At 46.5% G+C, this 23754-nt stretch overlaps 1 protein-coding gene across 1 annotated transcript in view; it reads left to right on the forward strand.

Moving 5' to 3' along the window:
• Nucleotides 1–4378: 4378 nt before the first annotated feature.
• The window catches only part of LOC138665800 (glutathione S-transferase kappa 1-like), a 28468-nt gene continuing 9092 nt past the window's right edge, over nucleotides 4379–23754 (forward strand). The window contains exons 1-6 of the mRNA XM_069753642.1: nucleotides 4379–4537; nucleotides 5611–5692; nucleotides 12232–12360; nucleotides 13190–13290; nucleotides 14561–14596; nucleotides 17222–17338. Coding sequence (XP_069609743.1) covers nucleotides 4469–4537; nucleotides 5611–5692; nucleotides 12232–12360; nucleotides 13190–13290; nucleotides 14561–14596; nucleotides 17222–17338 — 534 coding nt within the window. The 5' untranslated portion in view covers nucleotides 4379–4468. The remainder of the gene's footprint in view (nucleotides 4538–5610; nucleotides 5693–12231; nucleotides 12361–13189; nucleotides 13291–14560; nucleotides 14597–17221; nucleotides 17339–23754) is intronic.

A 23754-nucleotide genomic window follows, 5' to 3' on the forward strand; every position in this document is an offset into this window, starting at 1 on the left:
GATATCTTCTCTCACGCAATCTTCGGTCCTCCCAAGACCTCCTTCTCTGCTCTACACTCCTCCGCTCCTCACCCAACCACCTCCAAGACTTCTCCAGAATATCCCCCATCCTCTGGAATTCTTTGCCCCAACACATCTGACAGTCAACCACATTCGGATCCTTCAGACGGAACCTGAAAACCCATCTCTTCAGGAAAGCCTACAGCCTGCACCCCGCTGCCTCCTCATCACTACTGGAGCTACCACCTCACCAACAGCAGAGCTCCTACAACCCTCTACCTATTGCCTCCATCCCCACCATCCTGTAGAATGTAAGCCTGCAAGGGCAGAGTCGTCACCCCTCTGTATCAGTCTGTAATTGTTAGTTTACTTACTAGTTTACTTACTGTAAGTGATATCTGTAATTTGTATGTAACCCCTTCTCATATAAAGCACCATGGAAACAATGGTGCTATATATATAACTAGCTGAAGAACCTGGCGTTGCCTGGCCATAGTAAATATCTGTGGTTACTAGTTATAGCACCTCACTTCTCTTATTTTCCCATCACGCCTCTCATTTTCCCCCTCACTCCTCTCATTCCCCCCTAACACTTGTTATTTCGACCTCACATCTGTCATTTTCCGATCACTCCACTATTTTCCCTCACTCCTCTCATTTTGCACTCACACCTTTTCATTTTCACCGCACACCCTTCATTTTCACCTCACACCTCTCATTTTCCCCTCAGTATATACATGTTTGTTATCTCCCTTATATATAGTATACACCTATATGTCATCTCCTGTATATAGTATATACCTGTATGTCATCTCCCCTGTAAATAGTGTATATACCTGCTGTATGTCATCTCCTGTATATTGTATATACCTATGTGTCATCTCCTGTATATAGTATATACCTGTATGTCATCTCTTCAGTATATACTATATACCTGTATGTCATCTCTTCTGTATATACTATATACCTGTATGTCATCTCCTATATATATAGTATATACCTGTATGTCATTTCCTGTATAAAGTATATACTTGTATGTCATCTCCCTTGTATATAGTATATACCTGCTGTATGTCATCTCTATATACCTATGTGTCATCTCCTCTTTTATATAGTATATACAGTGGGGCAAAAAAGTATTTAGTCAGTCAGCAATAGTGCAAGTTCCACCACTTAAAAAGATGAGAGGCGTCTGTAATTTACATCATAGGTAGACCTCAACTATGGGAGACAAACTGAGAAAAAAAATCCAGAAAATCACATTGTCTGTTTTTTTAACATTTTATTTGCATATTATGGTGGAAAATAAGTATTTGGTCAGAAACAAAATTTCATCTCAATACTTTGTAATATATCCTTTGTTGGCAATGACAGAGGTCAAACTTTTTCTGTAAGTCTTCACAAGGTTGCCACACACTGTTGTTGGTATGTTGGCCCATTCCTCCATGCAGATCTCCTCTAGAGCAGTGATGTTTTTGGCTTTTCGCTTGGCAACACGGACTTTCAACTCCCTCCAAAGGTTTTCTATAGGGTTGAGATCTGGAGACTGGCTAGGCCACTCCAGGACCTTGAAATGCTTCTTACGAAGCCACTCCTTCGTTGCCCTGGCGGTGTGCTTTGGATCATTGTCATGTTGAAAGACCCAGCCACGTTTCATCTTCAATGCCCTTGCTGATGGAAGGAGGTTTGCACTCAAAATCTCACGATACATGGCCCCATTCATACTTTCATGTACCTGGATCAGTCGTCCTGGCCCCTTTGCAGAGAAACAGCCCCAAAGCATGATGTTTCCACCACCATGCTTTACAGTAGGTATGGTGTTTGATGGATGCAACTCAGTATTCTTTTTCCTCCAAACACGACAAGTTGTGTTTCTACCAAACAGTTCCAGTTTGGTTTCATCAGACCATAGGACATTCTCCCAAAACTCCTCTGGATCATCCAAATGCTCTCTAGCAAACTTCAGACGGGCCCGGACATGTACTGGCTTAAGCAGTGGGACACGTCTGGCACTGCAGGATCTGAGTCCATGGTGGCGTAGTGTGTTACTTATGGTAGGCCTTGTTACATTGGTCCCAGCTCTCTGCAGTTCATTCACTAGGTCCCCCCGCGTGGTTCTGGGATTTTTGCTCACCGTTCTTGTGATCATTCTGACCCCACGGGGTGGGATTTTGCGTGGAGCCCCAGATCGAGGGAGATTATCAGTGGTCTTGTATGTCTTCCATTTTCTAGTAATTGCTCCCACTGTTGATTTCTTCACTCCAAGCTGGTTGGCTATTGCAGATTCAGTCTTCCCAGCCTGGTGCAGGGCTACAATTTTGTTTCTGGTGTCCTTTGACAGCTCTTTGGTCTTCACCATAGTGGAGTTTGGAGTCAGACTGTTTGAGGGTGTGCACAGGTGTCTTTTTATACTGATAACAAGTTTAAACAGGTGCCATTACTACAGGTAATGAGTGGAGGAAAGAGGAGACTCTTAAAGAAGAAGTTACAGGTCTGTGAGAGCCATAAATCCTGATTGTTTGTTTCTGACCAAATACTTATTTTCCACCATAATATGCAAATAAAATGTTAAAAAAACAGACAATGTGATTTTCTGGATTTTTTTTTCTCAGTTTGTCTCCCATAGTTGAGGTCTACCTATGATGTAAATTACAGACGCCTCTCATCTTTTTAAGTGGTGGAACTTGCACTATTGCTGACTGACTAAATACTTTTTTGCCCCACTGTACCTGTATGTCATCTCCTCCTGTATATAGTATATACGTGTGTTATCTCCTGTATATAGTATATACCTGTGTGTCATCTGCTCCTGTATATGGTATATACCTGTGTGTCATCTCCCCTGTATATAGTATATACCTTTGTGTCATCTCCCCTGTATATAGTACATACCTGTGTGTCATCTCCCCTTTATATAGTATGTACCTATATGTCATCTCCCCTGTATATAGTATATACCAGTGTGTCATCTCCTCCAGTATATAGTATATACTTATGTGTCATCTCCCTTGTATATAGTATATAAGTGTGTGTGATCTCCTGTATATAGTATATACCTGTATGTCATCTCCTGTATATAGTATATACCTGTGTCATCTCCGCTGTATATAGTATATATGTGTGTGTCATCCCTGTATATAGTATATACCTGTGTGTCATCTCCTGTATATAGTATATATCTGTGTTACCTCCTCCTGTATTAGACCTCGTTCACACGTTATTTGGTCAGTATTTTTACCTCAGTATTTGTAAGCTAAATTGGCAGCCTGATATATCCCCAGCCAACAGGAAGCCCTCCCCCCCGGCAGTATATATTAGCTCACACATACACATAATAGACAGGTCATGTGACTAACAGCTGCCGTATTTCCTATATGGTACAGTTGTTGCTCTTGTAGTTTGTCTGCTTATTAATCAGATTTTTATTTTTGAAGGAGAATACCAGACTTGTGTGTGTTTTAGGGCGAGTTTCATGTGTCAAGTTGTGTGTGTTGAGTTGCGTGTGGCGACATGCGTGTAGCAACTTTTTGTGTCGAGTTGCATGTGACAGGTTAGTGTAGCAAGATGTGTGCAGCAAGTTTTGCGCATGGCGAGTTTTATGTGTGGTGCGTTTTGAGTATGTGCAAGTTTTGTGTGAGGCAACTTTTGCATGTGTTGCAACTTTTGTGCATGTGGCAATTTTTCCGCGTGTGCAAGTTTTGCGTGTGGCGAGTTTTCCATGAGGTGAGTTTTGCACTTGTGGCGAGTTTTGCATGAGCCTAGTTTTGCACGTGGCGAGTTTTGAGCTGCGACTTTTGTGTTTCGACTTTTATGTGGCAAGGTTGGTGTATGTGTGGTGAAATGTGTGCTGAGGGTGGTATATGTGTTCAAGCACGTGGTAGTGTGTGGCGCATTTTGTGTGTGTGTTCATATCCCCGTGTGTGGTGAGTATCCCATGTCGGGGCCCCACCTTAGCAACTGTACGGTATATACTCTTTGGCGCCATCGCTCTCATTCTTTAAGTCCCCCTTGTTCACATCTGGCAGCTGTCAATTTGCCTCCAACACTTTTCTTTTCACTTTTTCCCCATTATGTAGATAGGGGCAAAATTGTTTGGTGAATTGGAACGCACGGGGTTAAAATTTCGCCTCACAACATAGCCTATGATGCTCTCGGGGTCCAGACGTGATTGTGCAAAATGTTGTGGCTGTAGCTGTGACGGTGCAGATGCCAATCCCGGACATACACACATACATACACACACATTCAGCTTTATATATTAGATAATAATAGAATCACTGCAACTTTAAAAATAAATAATAATGATAATGTATTCTTGCTTTTTTATGACAAAAAATGCAATTATGAAACTTGCCAGCAGATGGCAGCAAGAGCCTTTACTATTTGCAGGTTTCAGAAGGTCAGCCAAATACAAGAGGGAGGAATCTGATCTCTTCCCACAATGCTCCTTGCAGGGTAAGCAGCAGACATGTCTAACAGGAAGGTGCTGGAGCTGTTCTACGATGTGGTCTCCCCCTATTCCTGGCTGGGCTTCGAGGTGAGAGGTTTTGTGTTTTGCACGATTCTGTACATTGCACAGGTGTGCGTGACCGTCCCCAGTGTTACGTTAGGGTTTGTCGTTTGTAATCTGACGATTACGCTTTCTAATAATATCGCTTTATATTGCGGTGTTATTTATGTGCACTATAGATTTTGTGCATATTGTACCCCTCAACTTCCCTAGGAGCCTACAAAAAATATGCGCAAAGAACCCAAAATTAATAAAAGGTAAAGCTATAGAAAAGAAAAAAAAACTTTGTAAAAGCCGATTACAAAACTGGAGACCAGCAGGGGGCTCCACAGGACAAGAAAGTGGCAGGAGGAAAATACACCAATCACATGACCTGATAACAATAAAGTTAATAAATGTGCGTCAGAGTATCGGAGTAAAATCAATACAGTGGACATAGTATTAATGTGGAACAATACGGTATGTAAGATAATCAAAGTAAATGCGAGTTCTAAATCATTAAGACATTGTGCCAATCTGTAATGACACGGCCAGAAAACCCAAGGGAATACAGTACAGCCAATAAACTTAAAGGGGTTGTCGGGGACTTTAACATTGATGGCTGATCCTTAGGATAGGTTGTCAATATCTGATTGGTTAAGGTGCGAGATCCAGCACCTCTGCTGATCAGCTGTTCCTAGTGTCGGCAGCCGGAGCAGCCACATTTGCGGAGCTGCTCAGCTCGGTCGACTGTATAATGGTCGCGGCCAGGTACCGCACATCCTCCCTGATTCATATTAATAGGGGCCGGATGTGCAGTTCTCGTCCGCGGCCACTATTCTGTTGTCAGAGGTTTGCTGTGCAGCTCTGAAACTGTGGCAGTTCCCAGCGCCAACGACAGCGGGAACAGCTGATCAGCAGTGGTGCTGAACAGGTGTGTAAACTTTTTATATCCACTGCATACCCAGATCCCACGGGTAGGATCCGTTTTTACCTTTCATTAATGGTATATGACGATCATATCTGGCCTATGATTTGCACAAATGATACATGACGTGGCAGCTCCAGGACTAGGAGTTAACACTTCTATTCTAAATTGTTTTTTTATTTTTACGTTTCAGATACTTTTACGATATAAGAACATATGGAACGTAGACATTCGTTTATGCCCTGGGTACCTTGCAGGAGTAATGAATACAACCGGTACGTAACACTAGAACTGCAGCTTGTTCCTACTAACATAAATGACTGGGATGACCTGTAAATATCAAGCTGATCCGTACCTGCAATGTATGGTGGGCCCGAAGGTCCTAAGGATTGGCCATCAATGTTCCAGGCTTTCTCCATAAGTGTCATAGACTTTGGACGGCGTGCCACAGCTGATGCAGAACTTCTGCTTAAAGGAGTATTTCCATCTCCAACATCTTATCCCAACATGTAGTCGGTTTAATAATAATATTAGAAAATGCCTCCAAATAGAAATGTAGTATAGTTTTTCTGATTTGCTATGTCTCTTTCCCCATGTACAGGGAATTGCAGGACCTTGGGTATCCATGATTACGACCATATAGTGACAGCCAGTTGCTAGTAGTCGTAACCATGGATACACAAGGTCCTGCAATGCCTGCGCATGGGGTAAGAGAAATAGCAAATCAGAAAAACTGTACTACACTTCTAATTGGAGGTGTTTGCTAATATTATTATTATTACACCTAATACATATTAGTATAGGATGTTTGCTATTGGAATCCCTCTTTAATTCAAACAGACGACTTGATCGGTGGTGGTCACCAGCAATCAGATACTCAAGTAGTAGTTTTAGGAATACCCCTTTAACTATAGATGCGTTTAGTCCTTTTTTTTTTCATGATCAGCAGATCTGTAGTACAACAGACATATTTTTTTTTTTTTTTTTTTTTTTAGAGATGAGCAAATCAATGTGCAGGATCTGGGTCCAGCGGTCACATCAGTATTTTATGGCTGCCGGACTGCAGCCCTGAAATCGGCCTCTTAACTGCTGGAATCCGCAGCATCTCTTCTGATCAGTAGTTGTCACACTGTAGCGATATTGTTGCGCTGTGCCGACAAGTCTGAGGAGTCACTGGGGGTCAGCAGTTAGGAGGCGAGTCTCGCACGGCTCCTGTCCAACGACCTCGGACCACTGACGTATCCACTGGGCGAGGGTCCTGCGAATGATTATCTGCCACTTGATCTGACAGTTCATATCTGTAAGCCCAAGGTCGGCAAGATGGAAGGGAATAAATGGGTAAATTACATTACAGGTGTCTCTTAATAGTCTTGTGCAAACAGCGGAAGGGAACAGGGTCTGAAGTGCCTCCTATTGGAGGCCGCAAATCTATAAGTCAACGTCAACCCTTGTAAGAGCCTTAACAAATGACTTCAGATACACAATGAATCCAAATGTTCTCCAAAATGGAAAAAATAAAAGAACATGCGAGCACAACAGTACAGGTTACCCTACACCAGGACTCATGAGACATATGAAGGGGATGTAGGGGTCTCAACACCTGTGGTCAAAAGAAATGCTCAAAGTAAATATACTCCTCAAGTATTTTTCTTATCTCCTGAACTCGGTGTAACATTAAAATATTAGTTCATAATTGCTCAATAATGTTGTAGCCGTAATAGAGCCTGTGCAATTTATAATCAGCAAATATACCGCAGGTCAGTATTGACTGATGGGATTGCTATTTACATGAGTAAGAGGCCATTTGTGCTTCCTTTATGAAGAGGCTCTTTGCATATTTTATTTCCCAGGGAGCATTGCCTGGTTTATAAGTCTCCCTACGCCAGCTCAGTGGTCTGATTAATGGGAATGTGTCATCAGATTTTTTTTCTACCTAATCTGAGAACAACATAACATAGAGACAGAGACCCTGATTCCAGCGATGTATCACTTACTGGGCTACGTAGTGTAGTGTTGAGATCTCCTGCAGATAAAGCAGTGATTTTACCACTAGAGGGCTAGTAAATCTGCTGCCAAGTAGTCCTCCATATTCATGAGATCTGCATAACCCCGGACCCAACACTTGATTGGCAGATTTCTGCCTATGCACATTGTACACAGCTGACAATTGGTGGTGTGGGTGGGGTTATACAGAGCTCAGAAAAAACAATGCTATTATCAAACTGATTGCAGGGAGCTCGGTAAGTGATACATCGCTGGAATCCGGGTCTCTGCCCCATAATATGCTGCTGTCAAAAACCCTATGACAGATTCCCTCTAAGGCTACGTTCACATTAGCGTTCCGCTAATGTGCGTCGCTGTTGCGTCGGCGACGCAGTGGCGACGCGCCCCTATGTTTAACATAGGGGACGCGTGCGTTTTTTTGGTAGCGTTTTTCGACACGTGCGTCGTTTCCGACACTAGCGTCGGACGCAAGAAAATGCAACAAGTTGCATTTTTCGTGCGTCCGATTTTCGTCAAAAAACGACGCACGCGTCGCAAAACGCAGCGTTTTTGCGCGCGTTTTTGGTGCGTTGCGTCGCCGTTGCGTCGCCGACGCACCGGCGCGCAACGCTAATGTGAACGTAGCCTTAGCAAAATGTACCCATAAGTTCCTTTGTAACAGTCATATCATTACCGTATTTTTCGGACTATAAGACTCACTTTTTTCCTCCAAAAATGTAGAGGAAAATGGGGGGTGCGTCTTATTGTCTGGATATACCTGCTGTCGCTGTGGATTTGGAGGTGGCGGAGTGTCAGCAGCTGAGCAGCAGGTCACAGGAGGCAGGAGATGGCGGCTGCTGCTAACTCCTGTGCCAGCTGCTAAAGAGAAATGATTATTCACCGCATTCCACGCCCATGAGAATGGAAAGCAGTGAATATTCATTTCTTTTTAATAGCAGACACGTTGTTAGCTGCAGCCACCGAGTTCCTGTAGTTGCCGGTCGTTCGCGTGTGCCTGCTACTTAAGTCAATTAATATTTACTGCTCTCCACTCCGATAAGCGTGGAATGCAGTGAATATTCATTCCCTTTAGTAGCAGGCACACCAGGAGCTACAGGAAGCTGCAATGAATATTCAGTGCTCTCCACACACATAGTCCCGACGTGGAGAGCAGTGAGTATTCTGACAGCTGTCCTCGGCTTGTAAGCAGCACATGACGTCACTGCCACGGGCTGCTTGCTGCTTACAAGCATAAAGCAGCTTCTGGCATCGGAACAAGACACTGTGAGGGAATTCAGGAAGGCAAGTATAATGTTTTTATGTTTTTCTGATGGGAGCCAATCATACCAGGATGGAGATGGGGGCCATGCATACCTGGCTATGGATGAGGCGGCCATGCATACAGGGCCGTATTTAGAGTTTCTGCTGCCCTAGGCACGTTTAGTGCTGCCTCCCCCTTTGGTAAGTATGACACTATCGGCAGTGACTGCCATAAATCGCTGATGTGAAAGTAGCCTTTTGCAGCAGATCCGGCAGTTTTTCCGCATCTGCCATGTAACGGATCACTTACAGCAACACTGCGTCCGGCCTCATTCATTCCCTATGGGACTTGCGGACATGTGCGGCACTTGCGGTTTTGCTGCGATCCAGCAAATGCGGTACTTGCTGCAATGGAAAAAAACACTGCTAGCAGTGTTTTTTTTATTACCGCAAGTGCAAAACCACAACTGTCGCACATGTCCGCAAGTAGCCATCACTACCTGTCCCTGCACCTTCCTAGCTCATCCCTAACCATCCCACTCTGACCTAAAACTACACTATAAAGCGTTAGAAAAACAATTTATTAACTGACATATTCCTATGATAATGAGGGCTCCAGGCTATAGACTGGGACGGGCAGTCTCCGGGTCTCCATTCTCTCTCTGTGCACACCCCCAGTCCCTGCCTCACTGCCTGTGCACAGACATCCTTCCACCGGACCCGGTAATCACCGCTCGCAGTGGCATACCGGCAGAGGTGTATCTAGGGTTTCTGGCACCAGGGGCAAGAATTCATTTTGGTGCCCCCCCAGGACATATGTGATTTGCACACTTAGTCATGTACCCACAAGCTCCTCTCCCTAATGCTCTCAATGTTCAGTGAAAAACAGAGAAGCAGAAGAGAAGCTCGTTGTCACAGGACCATACGTATGAAAATCACATATGAGTGAAGTGTCCGTGTGACGACTACTGGAACCTGCAGAGCTGAATCCTGACATCGCAGCTTCTGAATTCTCACAACGCATGCACTGCACACTACTAGGATTCTCCCTTGCCGGTCGACAGTCATGTCAGCCCAAGTATGTGATTTGTATACCTCTGACCACATTCCGACTAGACGTGCCCGGCCTCGCTCAGTTCATTTTCATTGAGTGAGGCCACACATGTCTAGCCAGCACGTGACCGCATGTATGTAAATCACCATCACGAGAGAATCCTGACAGCGTGCAGGGCGCACTGTGAGAACTCAGAAGTCTGCAGTCACAAAGAATGACTGCAGACTCATCACAAACCTGGACATCCCTTTTAATGCTCCTAACATAAATTAAAAAAAGAGAGTTAGTCAGTATCACAAATAACATTTACATCCAGGTACCTTATAGTTGATGTCGTCTCTGGAGCCGATCTCCTTCTTTTCTTCATCTTGTCCAGACCCCATGATGAGTTTTCTCATCCACAGCCATCTTTGCAGACTTGCATCTTCTCCGCTTTTTTGCAGAAAATCTCCACATGACGCCCTTAAAGATACAAGTGTCATTATAATGCTCCTGAATAAAAAATTGCCCCTCACTATATTGTCTGCACAAAATATGACCCCCACACTGTCCCTCTTATGGTACATGCTCTTCACACTGACTTCTCTTTTCCATACCGACCCCCCTCTTCACATTGTCCTCTCACACTGTGTCCCCCTCTATAGGGCTCAGTATTTATACTGTACTCTCTCATCACACTCCCCCCTCCTTGGTATACTGTCCCCTCCTGGCTGTACCCTCACACTGTCCCTCCATGCTACGCCCCCACTACTCCGTTTCTATTCTGTGTCCACTCACTTTTCTGCCCCCATACTGTCTCCTCACACTATTCCCATCCCTCCTCATACTGTCTCCTCTCACATCCCCCCTGTTCACCATCCTGTCTCATATATTTACCCCCTCACTTTCTATACTGCCTGCTCACCTGACTCCCCATACTTTGGCTGCACACATCCCATCACCCTCACTCCCCGTACTCTGTCCACATCCATTTTTCACATCGCTACTCATACTGTGTCCACACACATTCCCTCGTTCGCTCCCCATACTGTCTGCACCCATCCCCCATATTGTTTCCACACATATGCCCCCATTCCCCCATACATGCCCCCCATTCCCTAGTACTGTTTCCTCATACATGTCCCCCATCCTCCCATCCTGTATACATGGTTCCCCCATCCTGTATGCATGGCTCCCCCATCCTCCCATCCTGTGGGCACGGCTCCTCCATCCTCCCACCCTGTATGCATGGCTCCCCCATCCTCCCACACTGTGTGCACGGCTCCTCCATCCTCCCACCCTGTATGCATGGCTCCCACCCTGTATGCATGGCTCCCCATCCTCGCACCCTGTATGCATGGCTCCCCCATCCTCCCACCCTGTATGCATGGCTTCCCATCCTCCCACCCTGTATGCATGGCTCCCCCCGCATCCTCCCACCCTGTATACATGGCTCTCCCCGCATCCTGCCGCCCTTGGCATGTGCCCTCAAGTGCCTAGTGGCAAATATGGCCCTGCATGCATACCAGGATAGGGATGGAGCGACCATGCATACCAGGATAAGGATGAGGGAGCCATGCATACCAAAAAAAGGGATGAGGGGGCCATGCCTACCAGGATAGGGATGAGGGGGCCATGCCTACCAGGATAGGGATGAGGGGAATCATGCCTACCAGGCTAAGGGGGACATGCATACCAGGATAGGGATGAGGAGACCATGCAGTCTAGGATAGGGATGAGGCGACCATGCATACCAGAAAAGGGTGAGGGGGATCATGCCTACCAGGCTAGGGATAAGGGAGCCATGCCTACAAGGATAGGGATGAGGAGGCTATGCCCACCATGCTAAGGATAAGGGGGACATGCATTCCAGGATAAGGATGAGGGGGTCATGCATACAAAAATTGGGATGGGGAGGCCATGCATACCAAGATAGGGATAAGGAGGCCATGCATACCAGGACAGGGATAAGGGTGCCATGCATACCAGGGTAGGGATGAGGGGGCCATGCATACCAGGATAGGGATGAGGAGGCCATGCATACCAGGGTAGGGATGAGGGGGCCATGCATACCAGGATAGGGATAAGGGTGCCATGCATACCAGGGTAGGGATGAGGGGGCCATGCATACCAGGATAGGGATGAGGGGGCCATGCATACCAGGATAGGGATGAGGGGGCCATGCATACCAGGGTAGGGATGAGAGGTCTATGCAAACCAGGATGGGGATGAGGGGACGGACCATATATACCAGGATAGGGGATAATATTAGTACAGAACTGAACACATTTTTTGCTTCAATTTTTTTTTCTAATTTTCTCCTCTAAAACCAAGCTGCGTCTTCTGGTCCGGTTGTCTTATAGTCAGAAGATTACGATAATTTTTGTAAGGTGATTACATGTGCATACTGGTGCCTTGTTGCTGCATAGTTCAGATTTATCTTGGAATTGAAATACACTCTAAAATGTGTCAGTTTCACAATATAACAGATCCAATAATGTTACAGTATCAGAAATTACCCTGATTTATTATCCATAGGTAACTCGCCCCCTGCCTTGGTTCCAAAGAGGGGCGCCTACTTGGGAAGGGACCTGAGAAGGCTGAACGAGTTTTATCAGGTTCCTTTACGAAGACCAAGTGATGTCTTTGATGTTATGTTTAATAAAGGTTAGTATTTGCTCTGCCAGAGAAGTAATAGGAAGGTTCGATGGCCGTGTGGTGCAAAATATGGACTGCAAATCCACCATTTACACATACTTATATCCTATGTATCATGTAACCCTCACCTTTCCTGGGTGAGGAATGTTATAAGTTTGGTGGGCAGGAGCATGTGAACCCTATACACACCTAAACATTGTTGCAGATCAAGGACCCCTGCTTGGCAGCAATGTTCCCTAATAGCAGTGGCCTCTTTCAGCAGGATAATGCTTTTACCAGTAAAACACAAAACAAAGACCCACCTACGCTTTATTGAACTAATAATTAAAAAGGAGGGGCTTTTAGGGGCAGTTAACGATGTTAGAAGAAGGGGTTCTGGCCCTAATTGTGGCCTAGTGATTATCCAAGAAGAAGAAGAAAACGCCACCACTTTGTTTCTTTACAGGGTTTATTAGGGGCAATGAGAGTAAGCCGTTTTTGAGCGGGGGCGCCACTTCACCTTTTTGGGTGCCAACCTCCGCGGCAAGGTAGGGCAACCACTAGGGCGCAATAAAGGCCAGTAATTACTCACATTGTTAGCTCCCCCCTGTTTTTGGTACATTATAAAAGCTCCTCCTTTTTAATTATTGGTCCAATAAAGCTTAAGTGTATAGTAGGTGGGTCTTTGTTTTGTATTTTGCTGAGTCTTTGGGCCTGCTAAGGTTTATTGTTTTTTTGTGTGTTTATTGCGTTTACCACTCTGCTCATGAATGCTTTGGGGAACCTGTCAAAGAGCCAAAGAATAAATATTAATCCGTTTTTGCACAGTTCAGGTCTTTGAATTCTTTGGACTTTACAGGGAGCCTTTCAGCCATGCGGTTTGTGACTACTGTTCAGATGTCACATCCAGAGTTCCTCGAGGAGGTCTCCAGGAATTTGTGGCTGCGCATCTGGTCTGAGGTTGGTGTTATTGCTTTTTGTGCTATAATATTCTCTCCATTAGTTGCTGATTACTTTACTTTTTGTTCCATTATATTACTTATTAAAGGATAAGAACACAAATCTAGTTATTTATTCTTCTACTGTGGGGTAAAGTACATTTACAGTTTCTGCATCAGGATATTTTTCGACGTTGTGGTGTAATTAACATGTCATGATTTAGGTTAGATAATGATTCATCTGTATCAAGTACACACCTCGACATTAAAATTGCAACACCAAAAAGGAATTAATTAAATCACAGGATCGATAGACAAGTCACTGATATGCAAATTATGAAAAATTGTAATTGTTGATCTAAACATGCTTCCATGTCTGGCAGCGTCTCCAGACTTGTGTCCCATTGAGCACATTTGGAACGTCATTGGTCAACAATTACACAGGGACCTGCCAGCAGCGGATCTTGATGATTTGCCCAAGTGACAGAACATTCCTTAGACAACCAATAATAACCTAATTGATGACAGCCAAGGCGTGTAAGTAAGGGGATTTCTGCACATGGCACTGATACACCATATTGCATAAATCGAGATGTTTTGAAAAATTTGTTTTCATTTTTTTTTCATCATTTGCATATCAATCCTGTGATTTCCAGAATTCAACTCCTTTACCTTCTTAGAGTGCAGTTTCATTGTTGAAGAGTCTATTGAAACTGGAAACAAGTTTTTAATGAGTCAAATTTTGCAATGCATTATGATTTTCTGCCTTGTTAAAAAAATATATATTTTTTTTCATTTCTTTTTAGAATTTATAAATCTTTGAATTGTCTGAAAAGGAAGCATCTGTCTGTAATCCATTTGCATGCATTCAACTTTCTTTATAGGGGTTGTCCATTCTAAAACTACAAGATTGCAGCCACTCTGTGACAACAGGATCACGAATCCTCACATCGCGTGCACTGCGCACTGTGGGAATTCTCCGGTGTCATCATGTTCCCCCAAGTATGCGATATGCACATATTGCGACTAGACTGTTTCCGCCTTGTTCAATGCAAGTATGCTGAGCGAAGCTTCCACATCTAGTCGGAATGTGACCGGAAGATGGCATAGCGCATACTTGGGGTCACATGACTACTGTTCCTGGTGCAGAATACTCATAGGGCGCAGTACACACGATGTGAGGATTCACAAGTCTGCAGACATTGAAGATTAAGGTCGGACGACCATTTTAATATTATGGTCTCTTGTGAATTGTGATATCTCTTTTTTTCATCTGTGATTTCTTCTTCCAGGATAAAGACATTACAGAACCAGAGAGCATACTTCAGGTAAAAAAAAAAAGAAAAATTACTGAAAGCGAAAAATCAGCCATACTTGCAATATCATGTCCAGACACAAATACACAAACAGGATGCAGCAGGACCCCCATGATTAAGGCAGGGGCAGCACAGGTGCAAAATACTGAAAAGAACCACTTACTAACCCACCAAACATCTGTGGGACGGCTGCTTAGTATTCTAATTGCACACAGGTCTGCAAGGACTAAGTACTTTTTTCAGTAAATTGTTTTTGAATTTAGTGTTGATACTCGCAAGATAACGAGGACCCTTGACGCGGGTTGCGAGCTTGGGTATTTTGGCCAAAATATCGACCAATACCTCAGCTATTATATACATCTTTTTTGCAGGGTGTAGGCTGAATCTAATTTGGGGTCTCTGGCCTGTGGGTGCACATACGGTACTAGCAGCCCACCTGATGTAATAGGAGGGGCATTGGTAATGGGCTGTTATAGGGACAGAGGTGCATCTCATGCATAGGTGTAAATGGCTCCCGATGCTGACGTATGTGCAATTAGAATACTAGGCAGCCGTCCCACGGATGTTTGTTCGGTTAGTAAGTGGTCGTTTTCAGTATTTTCCACCTGTGCTGCCCCTGCTTTTGTCATGGAGATGTTGCATTCTGTTTGTGCGTTTTGTATCTGGACATGTTTTTATTGATTGATTTTAGTCCTTTTTTCAGTTCAGTTAAAAAAAAATACTTTATGAAATTGGGACATAGGTCTGCATACCGACCAACTTCTATGGGGTGCGATTATAGTTCCATATGTCTGACTTCATACAAAAGGAAACAGAGTTTTTTCCGCATCCTTTAAAATGGTCGTCCTATAAACATTTGTCACCTATAAACAGGAGATGAGGAGTGATAAGTGACTGATCGCTGAGAGTCTCACCACTGAGAAACCCAGCAGTCATGATAGTGGGGGTCTCAAAGTCCTCTGAATGAAACATTAGTGAGCATGCTCATCCACCATCTCTGGTGGGAAGTGAAAAGAGCAGTGGGTCCCACAGTGCGCCCTATTTCTCCATTCAAATAGGAGTGTTCCTGTCCCTTGTTATTCGGATCAGTCGTAGTTTTACATTTGTTGCATCTCCTTTCCCGTGGACAGGTGATAAATATTTATGGGATAATTGCTTTAAAAAAAAAAGTATCCTGAAGGCTTTCTGACATGTAGAGATGCACTGAGCGCCCGCAAATATGTTTGAAGATTTTTATGGCATTCAGTGACATACATGATAGGACTGAAGTTGAAATCTAGTTGAATCCCTTTCTTAGTATCTTGCAGCATGGGCGCTGTGATGCATCAGGCCATCTGCCCGGCCAGTGCATTGTCGCTGCGGTGATGGTCGGCACACAGCTCCACTCCATTAAGGTACCGTCACACTAGACGATATCGCTAGCGATCCGTGACGTTGCAGCGTCCTCGCTAGCGATATCGTCCAGTGTGACAGGCAGCAGCAATCAGGCCCCTGCTGTGATATCGCTGGTCGGGGAAGAAAGTCCAGAACTTTATTTCGTCGCTGGCTCTCCCGCTGACATCGCTGAATCGGCGTGTGTGACACCGATTCAGCGATGTCTTCGCTGGTAACCAGGGTAAACATCGGGTTACTAAGCGCGGCCCTGCGCTTAGTAACCCGATGTTTACCCTGGTTAACGGCATCGTTGGTCGCTGGAGAGCGGTCTGTGTGACAGCTCTCCAGCGACCAAACAGCGACACTGCAGCGATCCGGATCGTTGTCGGTATCGCTGCAGCGTCGCTTAGTGTGACGGTACCTTTAGGGCGATAGGGATCCACTAAGAGGTTGACCTCAAAGTAGCAGTGGGCTTCACACAGTCTGATCAGAATGTTAAACTAAGAACCTCATATGTTCAGTTACATATATATTTTTGCCTCGCGGCATTAGATCAATGTATGATTTTTGGAGGTGCGGTTCATGCTTTTTTTTTTGGGTGATTCTCGGAGGCAAATCTTGCATACTGCGATTCCAATCGGACATGTTCACAGCCCCATAGAATAACATGGGGACGAGTACTATCTGTCAAAACGATGGATAGCACTCTTCCAATTCATATAGTCATGTACACGAACCCTTAATTGGCCATCAATAGTATAGAAGACCTTTCACCGAATATTTCTTGTTGAGCTGGATGCACATTGTAATAAACGCTGCAGAGCAGAATAGAATATTTTGGTTTGTTTTCATTTTGCATCTGCATTGCGGAGATATTAGTGATCAAAGTATTTGGCACCAAAACTGTTACTTTTTTAAGTGGGCACTACCAGAGAGATTTCACTGGGGGCGTGTACTTTTTCCTCTTTTTGATGCTGACCAATCATAAGCAGTCAGCTTATACTTCCACAAAAGCGGTGACAATCCGTCTGCTCTCCTCTCTGCAGAGTGATGACACATGCTAGAGCAAAGCAGGGCTGTGAAAGGTCATCTTTAACTTAATAACCCCTTTTCACATCTACGTAGCTGATGTATTTCATACCTTTAAGAGACCATTTAGTCTGGTTTTTGGTCAGTCATATCGGACCCTTTGACTACCCAAAATACAGTATAGACTCTTTAATAATAATAATAATAATTTTTTTTGTTTCTAACCTTGTTTAGGCTGCTAAGAAAGCTGGGATGCCCGAAGACCTAGCTAAAAAATTACTGACCACAATCACTTCACCAGAAGTCAAAAACAAGCTCAAAGAAACAACTGAAAAAGCTTTGGCATATGGGGTAAGTAGAATAATAAGAGTCATCAGTGGTGTTCTCTCCCTTTTCCCTCTGGGAACCACGTGCGTGTCCCTCGCTGCATTCTCAGATAAATTGATATACCATAAATTCCCAGATAGGACAAGCCCTTTAACACCTTCATGACCTTAGACGTATCCATACTTCATGGAAGGGAAGGACTTCCCGACCTATGACGTATGGATACGTCATGGTGATTTTGCGTGCACAGAAGCTGTGCATGCGCAATTGCCACCGAGTATTCAGCTAACATCGTACTGACACCCGGCTCTGACTGCCAGGAGCGGTGCCCACACCACTCCCGACAATTTAACCCCCTAAATGCTGCGATGGCTAACAAACGCAGCATTTGGAAGACAGGGAGAGGAAGGGAGCGCCCTCTCCGATCGGCGCCACCGCAACTTTATCGCGAGGGCCTGATCGTTGCCATGGTGACCCAAGGTTCTCATGATGACATCGGGGTAACCAGGCTCTAGCAAGCTTGTTAGATCATTGTCAGAGCATTGTCTAAGAAGCCTGTGTGAGAGCAGACTGGCAGATTAGAAAGCATTGCAATGCTAGTGGATAGCAATGCTGTATACCAGTGATCAGACTGCAAAAAGTGTAGTCCCATAGAGGGACTGAGTTATAAAGTAAAAAAATGAACACCTACATACATAAATTGTGCCCACAAATACAGTAAGTATTTTTATGTAATAGAAATTTTTTTTTATACATTTGGTATAAAACTGTCAAACTAGTTAACCTCGTCAATGAACACTGGAAAAAAAAAAGGGGTAAAAAAAAGATGCTTTTTCATCATACCACCGAACAAAAAGTGGAATCCAAGACAATCAAAAAGACAAATATAAATAGCAATGGTATCTCTGAAAACGTCATCTTGTTCCGCAAAAAAACAAGCCGCCATACAGCTCCATCAGTAGAAAAATAAAAAAGTTATAGCTCTCAGAATAATGTGATGTAAAAATAATAATTTTTTTTGTGTAAAAGCGCCAAAACATAAAATAAAATGTCTTTCTCGCTTCATTGGGGGACACTGATAACCGTGGGTGTATGCTGCTGCTGCTAGGAGGCTGAAACTATGCAAAAAGGAAAAAAAGAGTAGCTCCTCCCCGGCAGTAAACACCCACCGACAGGCACCAAGTACCTCAGTTTGTGCTAAGTGTCTGTAGGAGGTGGACCTGGATCTCCCCAGATCCGCAGCTAACCTTTTTTTTTTCTTACAGGTTTGTTGTGTTTTATTAACTCTTTTTGTTTTTCAGATACAGCGTTAGGGAATCAGGGTGTTATTTTCACCCTGTCTTCCCATTATAGGCGGCTCAGCGAGCTGTGTGGTGTCACCCACATCGCAACTCTCAGGCCCGCCGGCAGGACAATATCCCCTGTCACCTTCACAGGTGCTCCAGGGCAGATTCTGGTGGCCAGTCCTCGCCATTTCGGAGAGGGCTGAAAGGAAGACGGTGGTTGCCAGCGGCGACCTCCCGCCTCCCTAGGGGGTTGATGCCGTCTTCTACACCATCTGGAGGCGGTGTGGGAAGAAGGATCCGATTTTCCAGTGACCCTCCCACCCTTTGGCCCCGGACGATCCTCAGCGATCACGGACCGGACAGCTGTCAGGTAAAGGAGACCTGCAGGAGCGCGCTTAAATTTTAATTTCCCGCCCAGCGAACCCGCGCTTACTTTATCAGCGCCTCTTCTGGTGTCCCCTCATCCTCTTTCAGTCGCACCATACCTCATTCCACTGCAGGTGCGCTCCCCGGCACTTTCACTTTCTCTTTCCACACCCCCCTACCCTTTGTGCGCGCCCTTCTTGGCGCCTCTGAGGGCCAATCAGACGTCGTCCCTGACAAAGACTTGCCCCTCTCTTGCCACCCGTCTTATCACATCGGCTCCACAACGAGGCCATGCCCCTCTCCTTCACACGAGGTCTCCTGCGTTCCTCCATCTTGGAAGCTGCGCAGCACCTCGTGCACCGCTCTGCCTGGACGGATTCTTTCGGCTCGGGGGACACAGATAACGTCTGTTGCTGCTATTGCTGGACGGGTAGGCTCTTGTTCTCGGCTTTCTATATGCCCCTAATTTTTCGGATAGCCTCCTCTCCGCAGTATAGCCACCAGACACCTCTGGCAGATAGCACAACAGGCTCTACATATGTCCAACTCTGCAGGGGCTTCTCTTTCCAAGCCCACTATAATCCATTACGCCTGTGCACGTTGTAAGAAAAAGTGTTCCTCAGGCCAGTCGTCGTCTCTCTGTCAGTCCTGCAGTCCTCCTACCATGTCTGCCCCACAGGAGCCCTCAGACTCCCGGGATGAGTGCACTCCCCCTCCCCCAGAGTGGGCTGTTGCTATGTCCCAGTCAGTCTCTGACCTGACTAAGGTATCACAGTCTCTGATCCAGGCGCTTGAACGACTTCCACAGCTGTCTGCAGCCCCCAGTGCTCCAAACGTCTCTCATGGCGATTCACACGCACCTGATACTGACCCTCAAAGAGACAGACCAGCCAGCCGTTTTAGGAAGAGGACTCTGTCTGGCTCCTCATGCAGCTCTCCGGGTCCCTCCGCAGCACCCAAGCTGCTCTCTTCTTCCCAATTCCCCTCTTCGGAGGAGGACCTTGGGTTGGATATAGATTCACAGTCCGGATCTGACTCTGATTCAGACCAGACTTCCAGTATGCAGGTAATGGTTGATAGTCTCATCTCGGCTATCTCTCAAACCCTCAAACTTAAACAGGACGAGGTTCCTCTCCAGGATCCTTCCGTTTCCTTTAAGCGGCTAAAACGTCCCTCTCGCTCCTTTCCCAACCACGAGGAGTTTGAGTCTACCCTGTCTAAGCACTGGGAGCATCCCGAAAAGCGCTTTCCGGGCAGAAAACACCTAGACGTCCTATACTCTTAGTGCCTATCTCCTTGTCAGGTGGGCAGAGTCCCCCAAGGTGGATCCGCCGGTTTCTCGTCTTTCTTCCAAGACGGTTCTGTCCTTACTGGATGGTGCATCTCTTAAAAGACGCGACGGACAGGCAGATCGAGACACTAGCCAAATCTGCCTTTGAGGCAACTGGCGCTTCCCTCTGCCCCAGTTTCGCCTCCACCTGGGTGGCAAAGGCCATCTCCGCCTGGGCCAAGATTCTTCGCCGGGGCATTTTAGCTTCGGCTTCTCCAGACGAGCTAGCCGAACTGGCAGACCAGATTGGCCACGCTGGCAAATACGTTTTAGCTGTCTCCTTGGATGCAGCAGCTTGTTCAGCCAGGGCAAGTAGCAACACTGTGGCTATACGCCGCATCCTTTGGCTGAAGGCATGGAGTGCAGATACCGCTTCCACGAAGTTCCTCACCAACTTAGTCTTCCAGGGCTCCAGGCTCTTTGGGGCTCGGCTAGACCAGATCATTTCGGACTCTACCGGAGGCAAAAGCACCTCTCTCCCTTAGTCTAGACCCAAGCGTTTTTTCATCAGAAAGCCCATTTGCAGCTTCGGATTCCTCTTCACAGAAGGCGCGTCCCTCTGCCACAGGCGAACGAAGGAAACCCTCTTACAAACCAGCCCCCAGCTGGAGGTCTAAGGGCCAGCCCTCAAGGTCCTTTGGGTCCCGTTTAAACAGGTTCCGTTCTAAGTGACAGGTCGCCCCCACCTGGAAGTCTTTCCAGGGTGGGAGGCAGGATTCTCTCTTTCAAGGACGCCTGGCTGTCGGTGGTCAGCGATGCCTGGGTCAGGGAGATCGTTACCTCCGGTTACAAGATCGAGTTTTCTTCCCTCCCAGAAAATCGCTTCTTTCCTTCTCGCCCACCAAAGCAGCCGTCCCAATTACCCGGTTTTCTCCGAGCAGTATCTTCTCTGGTCACCGCTGGTGTAGTCGTTCCCCTTCCTTCAAACGAACGTTTTTCGGGGTTCTACTCGAATCGTAGTCCCGAAAAAAAAAAAAACGGTTCTCTCCGTCCAATTCTGGATCTGAAATTGCTGAATCGTCACGTTCGTCTCCGCCACTTCAGGATGGAAGCCCTACGGTCAGTGATCGCCGCCATGGAACCGGGGGTAATCTCTCTGCTCGGTCGACATTCAGGATGTGTACCTGCATGTCCCTATTTGTGTGAGGCACCAGAGATTCCTTCGGTTTGCAATCCAGGACGATCACTACCAATTCACGGCCCTTCCCTTCAGCCTGGCGTCTGTCCCCAGGGTTTTCACCAAGGTCATGGCTGCTGTCATGGCCATTCTTCGTGCCAGGGGGATTCTCATTATCCCTTACCTGGATGATCTGCTGTTCAAGGGTTCTTCTCATCAAGACTGTGCGCGAAGCCTTCAGATCTCTCTGGACACCCTAACTCGTCTCGGCTGGATCATTAACAGAGATAAGTCCTCTCTGATCCCCTCCCAGCCTCTCACATTCCTGGGCATGGAGTTTGACACGAACTTGGCTTGGGTCTTTCTCCTGAAGAACAAGTTCTCCGTTCTCCGCAAGGCAGTCTGATCTCTAAAACACCCATCCCCCGTCCCCTACGATTCTGTATGGGAGTCCTGGGAAAGATAGTTGCATCCATGGAACCCGTGCCTTTCACCCAGTTCCACACTCGCCCCCTCCAGCTGTTCCTTCTGTCCACTTGGAACAAGTCCACGACTTCGCTGGACCGGCCAGTTCGTCTGCCTCTCTCAGTATGGCAGTCCCTGACCTGGTGGACTGTCCTCCTCAGTCCTGGTAGGGAGGTCCTTCCTCCCCCTTCGGCAAGTCATCACCACTAACGCCAGTCTGCTCGGATGGGGAGCAGTCTTTCGACAACACACAGCTCAGGGTTGCTGGACCGCCCAGGAGGCTCTTCTTCCCATCAACCTTCTGGAAATCAGAGCGATCTTCCTTGCCCTATTACACTGGCTGTCTCTCCTGACAGGCGGGCCCGAACGCATTTAGTCGGACAACGCCACAGCCGTGGCATACTTGAACCACCATGGCGGGACTCGCAGCAGTCAGGTGATGGTGGAAACGGCAAAGATTCTGCGTTGGGCGGAACGTTCACATTCGGGGGTCAAGAATTGGGCAGCCGATCTCTTAAGCCATCAAGCCCTGGCAGCGGGCGAGTGGTCTCTCCATCCCTCGATCTTCGATCAGATATGTCAGCGTTAGGGCACTCCAGACGTCGACCTCATGGCGTCTTGGATGAACCACAAGGTAGCTCAGTTCGTAGCCAGATCCTGGGATACTCTGGCCATCGGCAACGACGCCCTGGTAATTCTGTGGTCCTAGTTTCAGCTCCCTTACCTGTTCCCTCCTCTTCCCTTGATCCCAAGGGTCATAAAAAAGATCAAGGCAGAGGGCATTCTGGTTGCCGGTTATGCTCTCGGATACCCCCTGGAGGCTCCCAGACCTTCTCTCACAAGGTCCGCTCTTCCACCAGAGTTCTCAGTCTCTGAGTTTAACGGCATGGTCGTTGAGGCCGCGGTCTTAAGGGAGTCCGGTTTTTCACACCAGGTCATTCAGACCATGATCAGAACTAGAAAACCAGCTTCCTCCCGCATTTACCACAGGTACTGGAAGGCTTTCTTCCGATGGTACGAATCAAACCAGGTTTTTCTGATGTCTTTTTCCCTTCCGGATTTTCTTGGTTTCCTTCAGGCAGGTCTCGACTCGGGACTATCCCTCAGTACCCTGAAGGGTCAAGTCTCCGCTCTGTCCAGGTCTCCGCTCTTTTTCGGAAGGACCTGTCTTCCATCCCTCAGGTACCGACTTTTCTCCAAGGCGTCGCGCATCTTGCCCCTCCTTTCCAGGCCCCGTTGGAACCTTGGGATCTCAACCTGGTTCTGGGTGCTCTCCAGGCTGTGCCCTTCAAACCCCTTCAGGACATTTCCTTTTCCCTTCTTTTCTGGAAGGTGGCTTTTCTGATTGCTATTACATCAATAAGGAGGGTCTCTGAGTTGGCAGCTTTATCCTGCCGTTCTCCATTTCTGATTCTACATCAGGACAAGGTAGTTCTTAGACCTTTCCCTTGGTTCCTTCTCAAGGTGGTGTCTGCCTTCCACATCAATGAGGACATCGTTCTTCCCTCATTCTGTCCTTCCCCGGTTCATCCCCTGGGAAAGTCTCTTCACAAACTGGACATGGTCAGGGCCATTCGGGTCTATCTTTCTAGAACTGCCTCCTTTCGCCAATCCGATTCTCTGTTTGTCATCTCTGAGGGTCGTCGGAAAGGTCTTCAGGCGTCCAAGTCCATGATCTTTCGTTGGATTCGTTCAGCGATAAAGGAAGCCTACCGCATTCAAGAGAAACGGCCCTCTCCAGGGGTGCGGGCCCACTCTACCAGAGCTGTCGGAGCTTCTTGGGCTCTTCGCCTCCAGGCTTCCACCTTACAGGTCTGCAAGGCCACAACCTGGCTGTCCTTGCATACTTTTCCGAGGTTCTATAGGGTTCATACCC

This window comes from Ranitomeya imitator, chromosome 2, assembly GCF_032444005.1.
Source record: "Ranitomeya imitator isolate aRanImi1 chromosome 2, aRanImi1.pri, whole genome shotgun sequence".
Taxonomy (NCBI): Eukaryota; Metazoa; Chordata; class Amphibia; order Anura; family Dendrobatidae; genus Ranitomeya; species Ranitomeya imitator.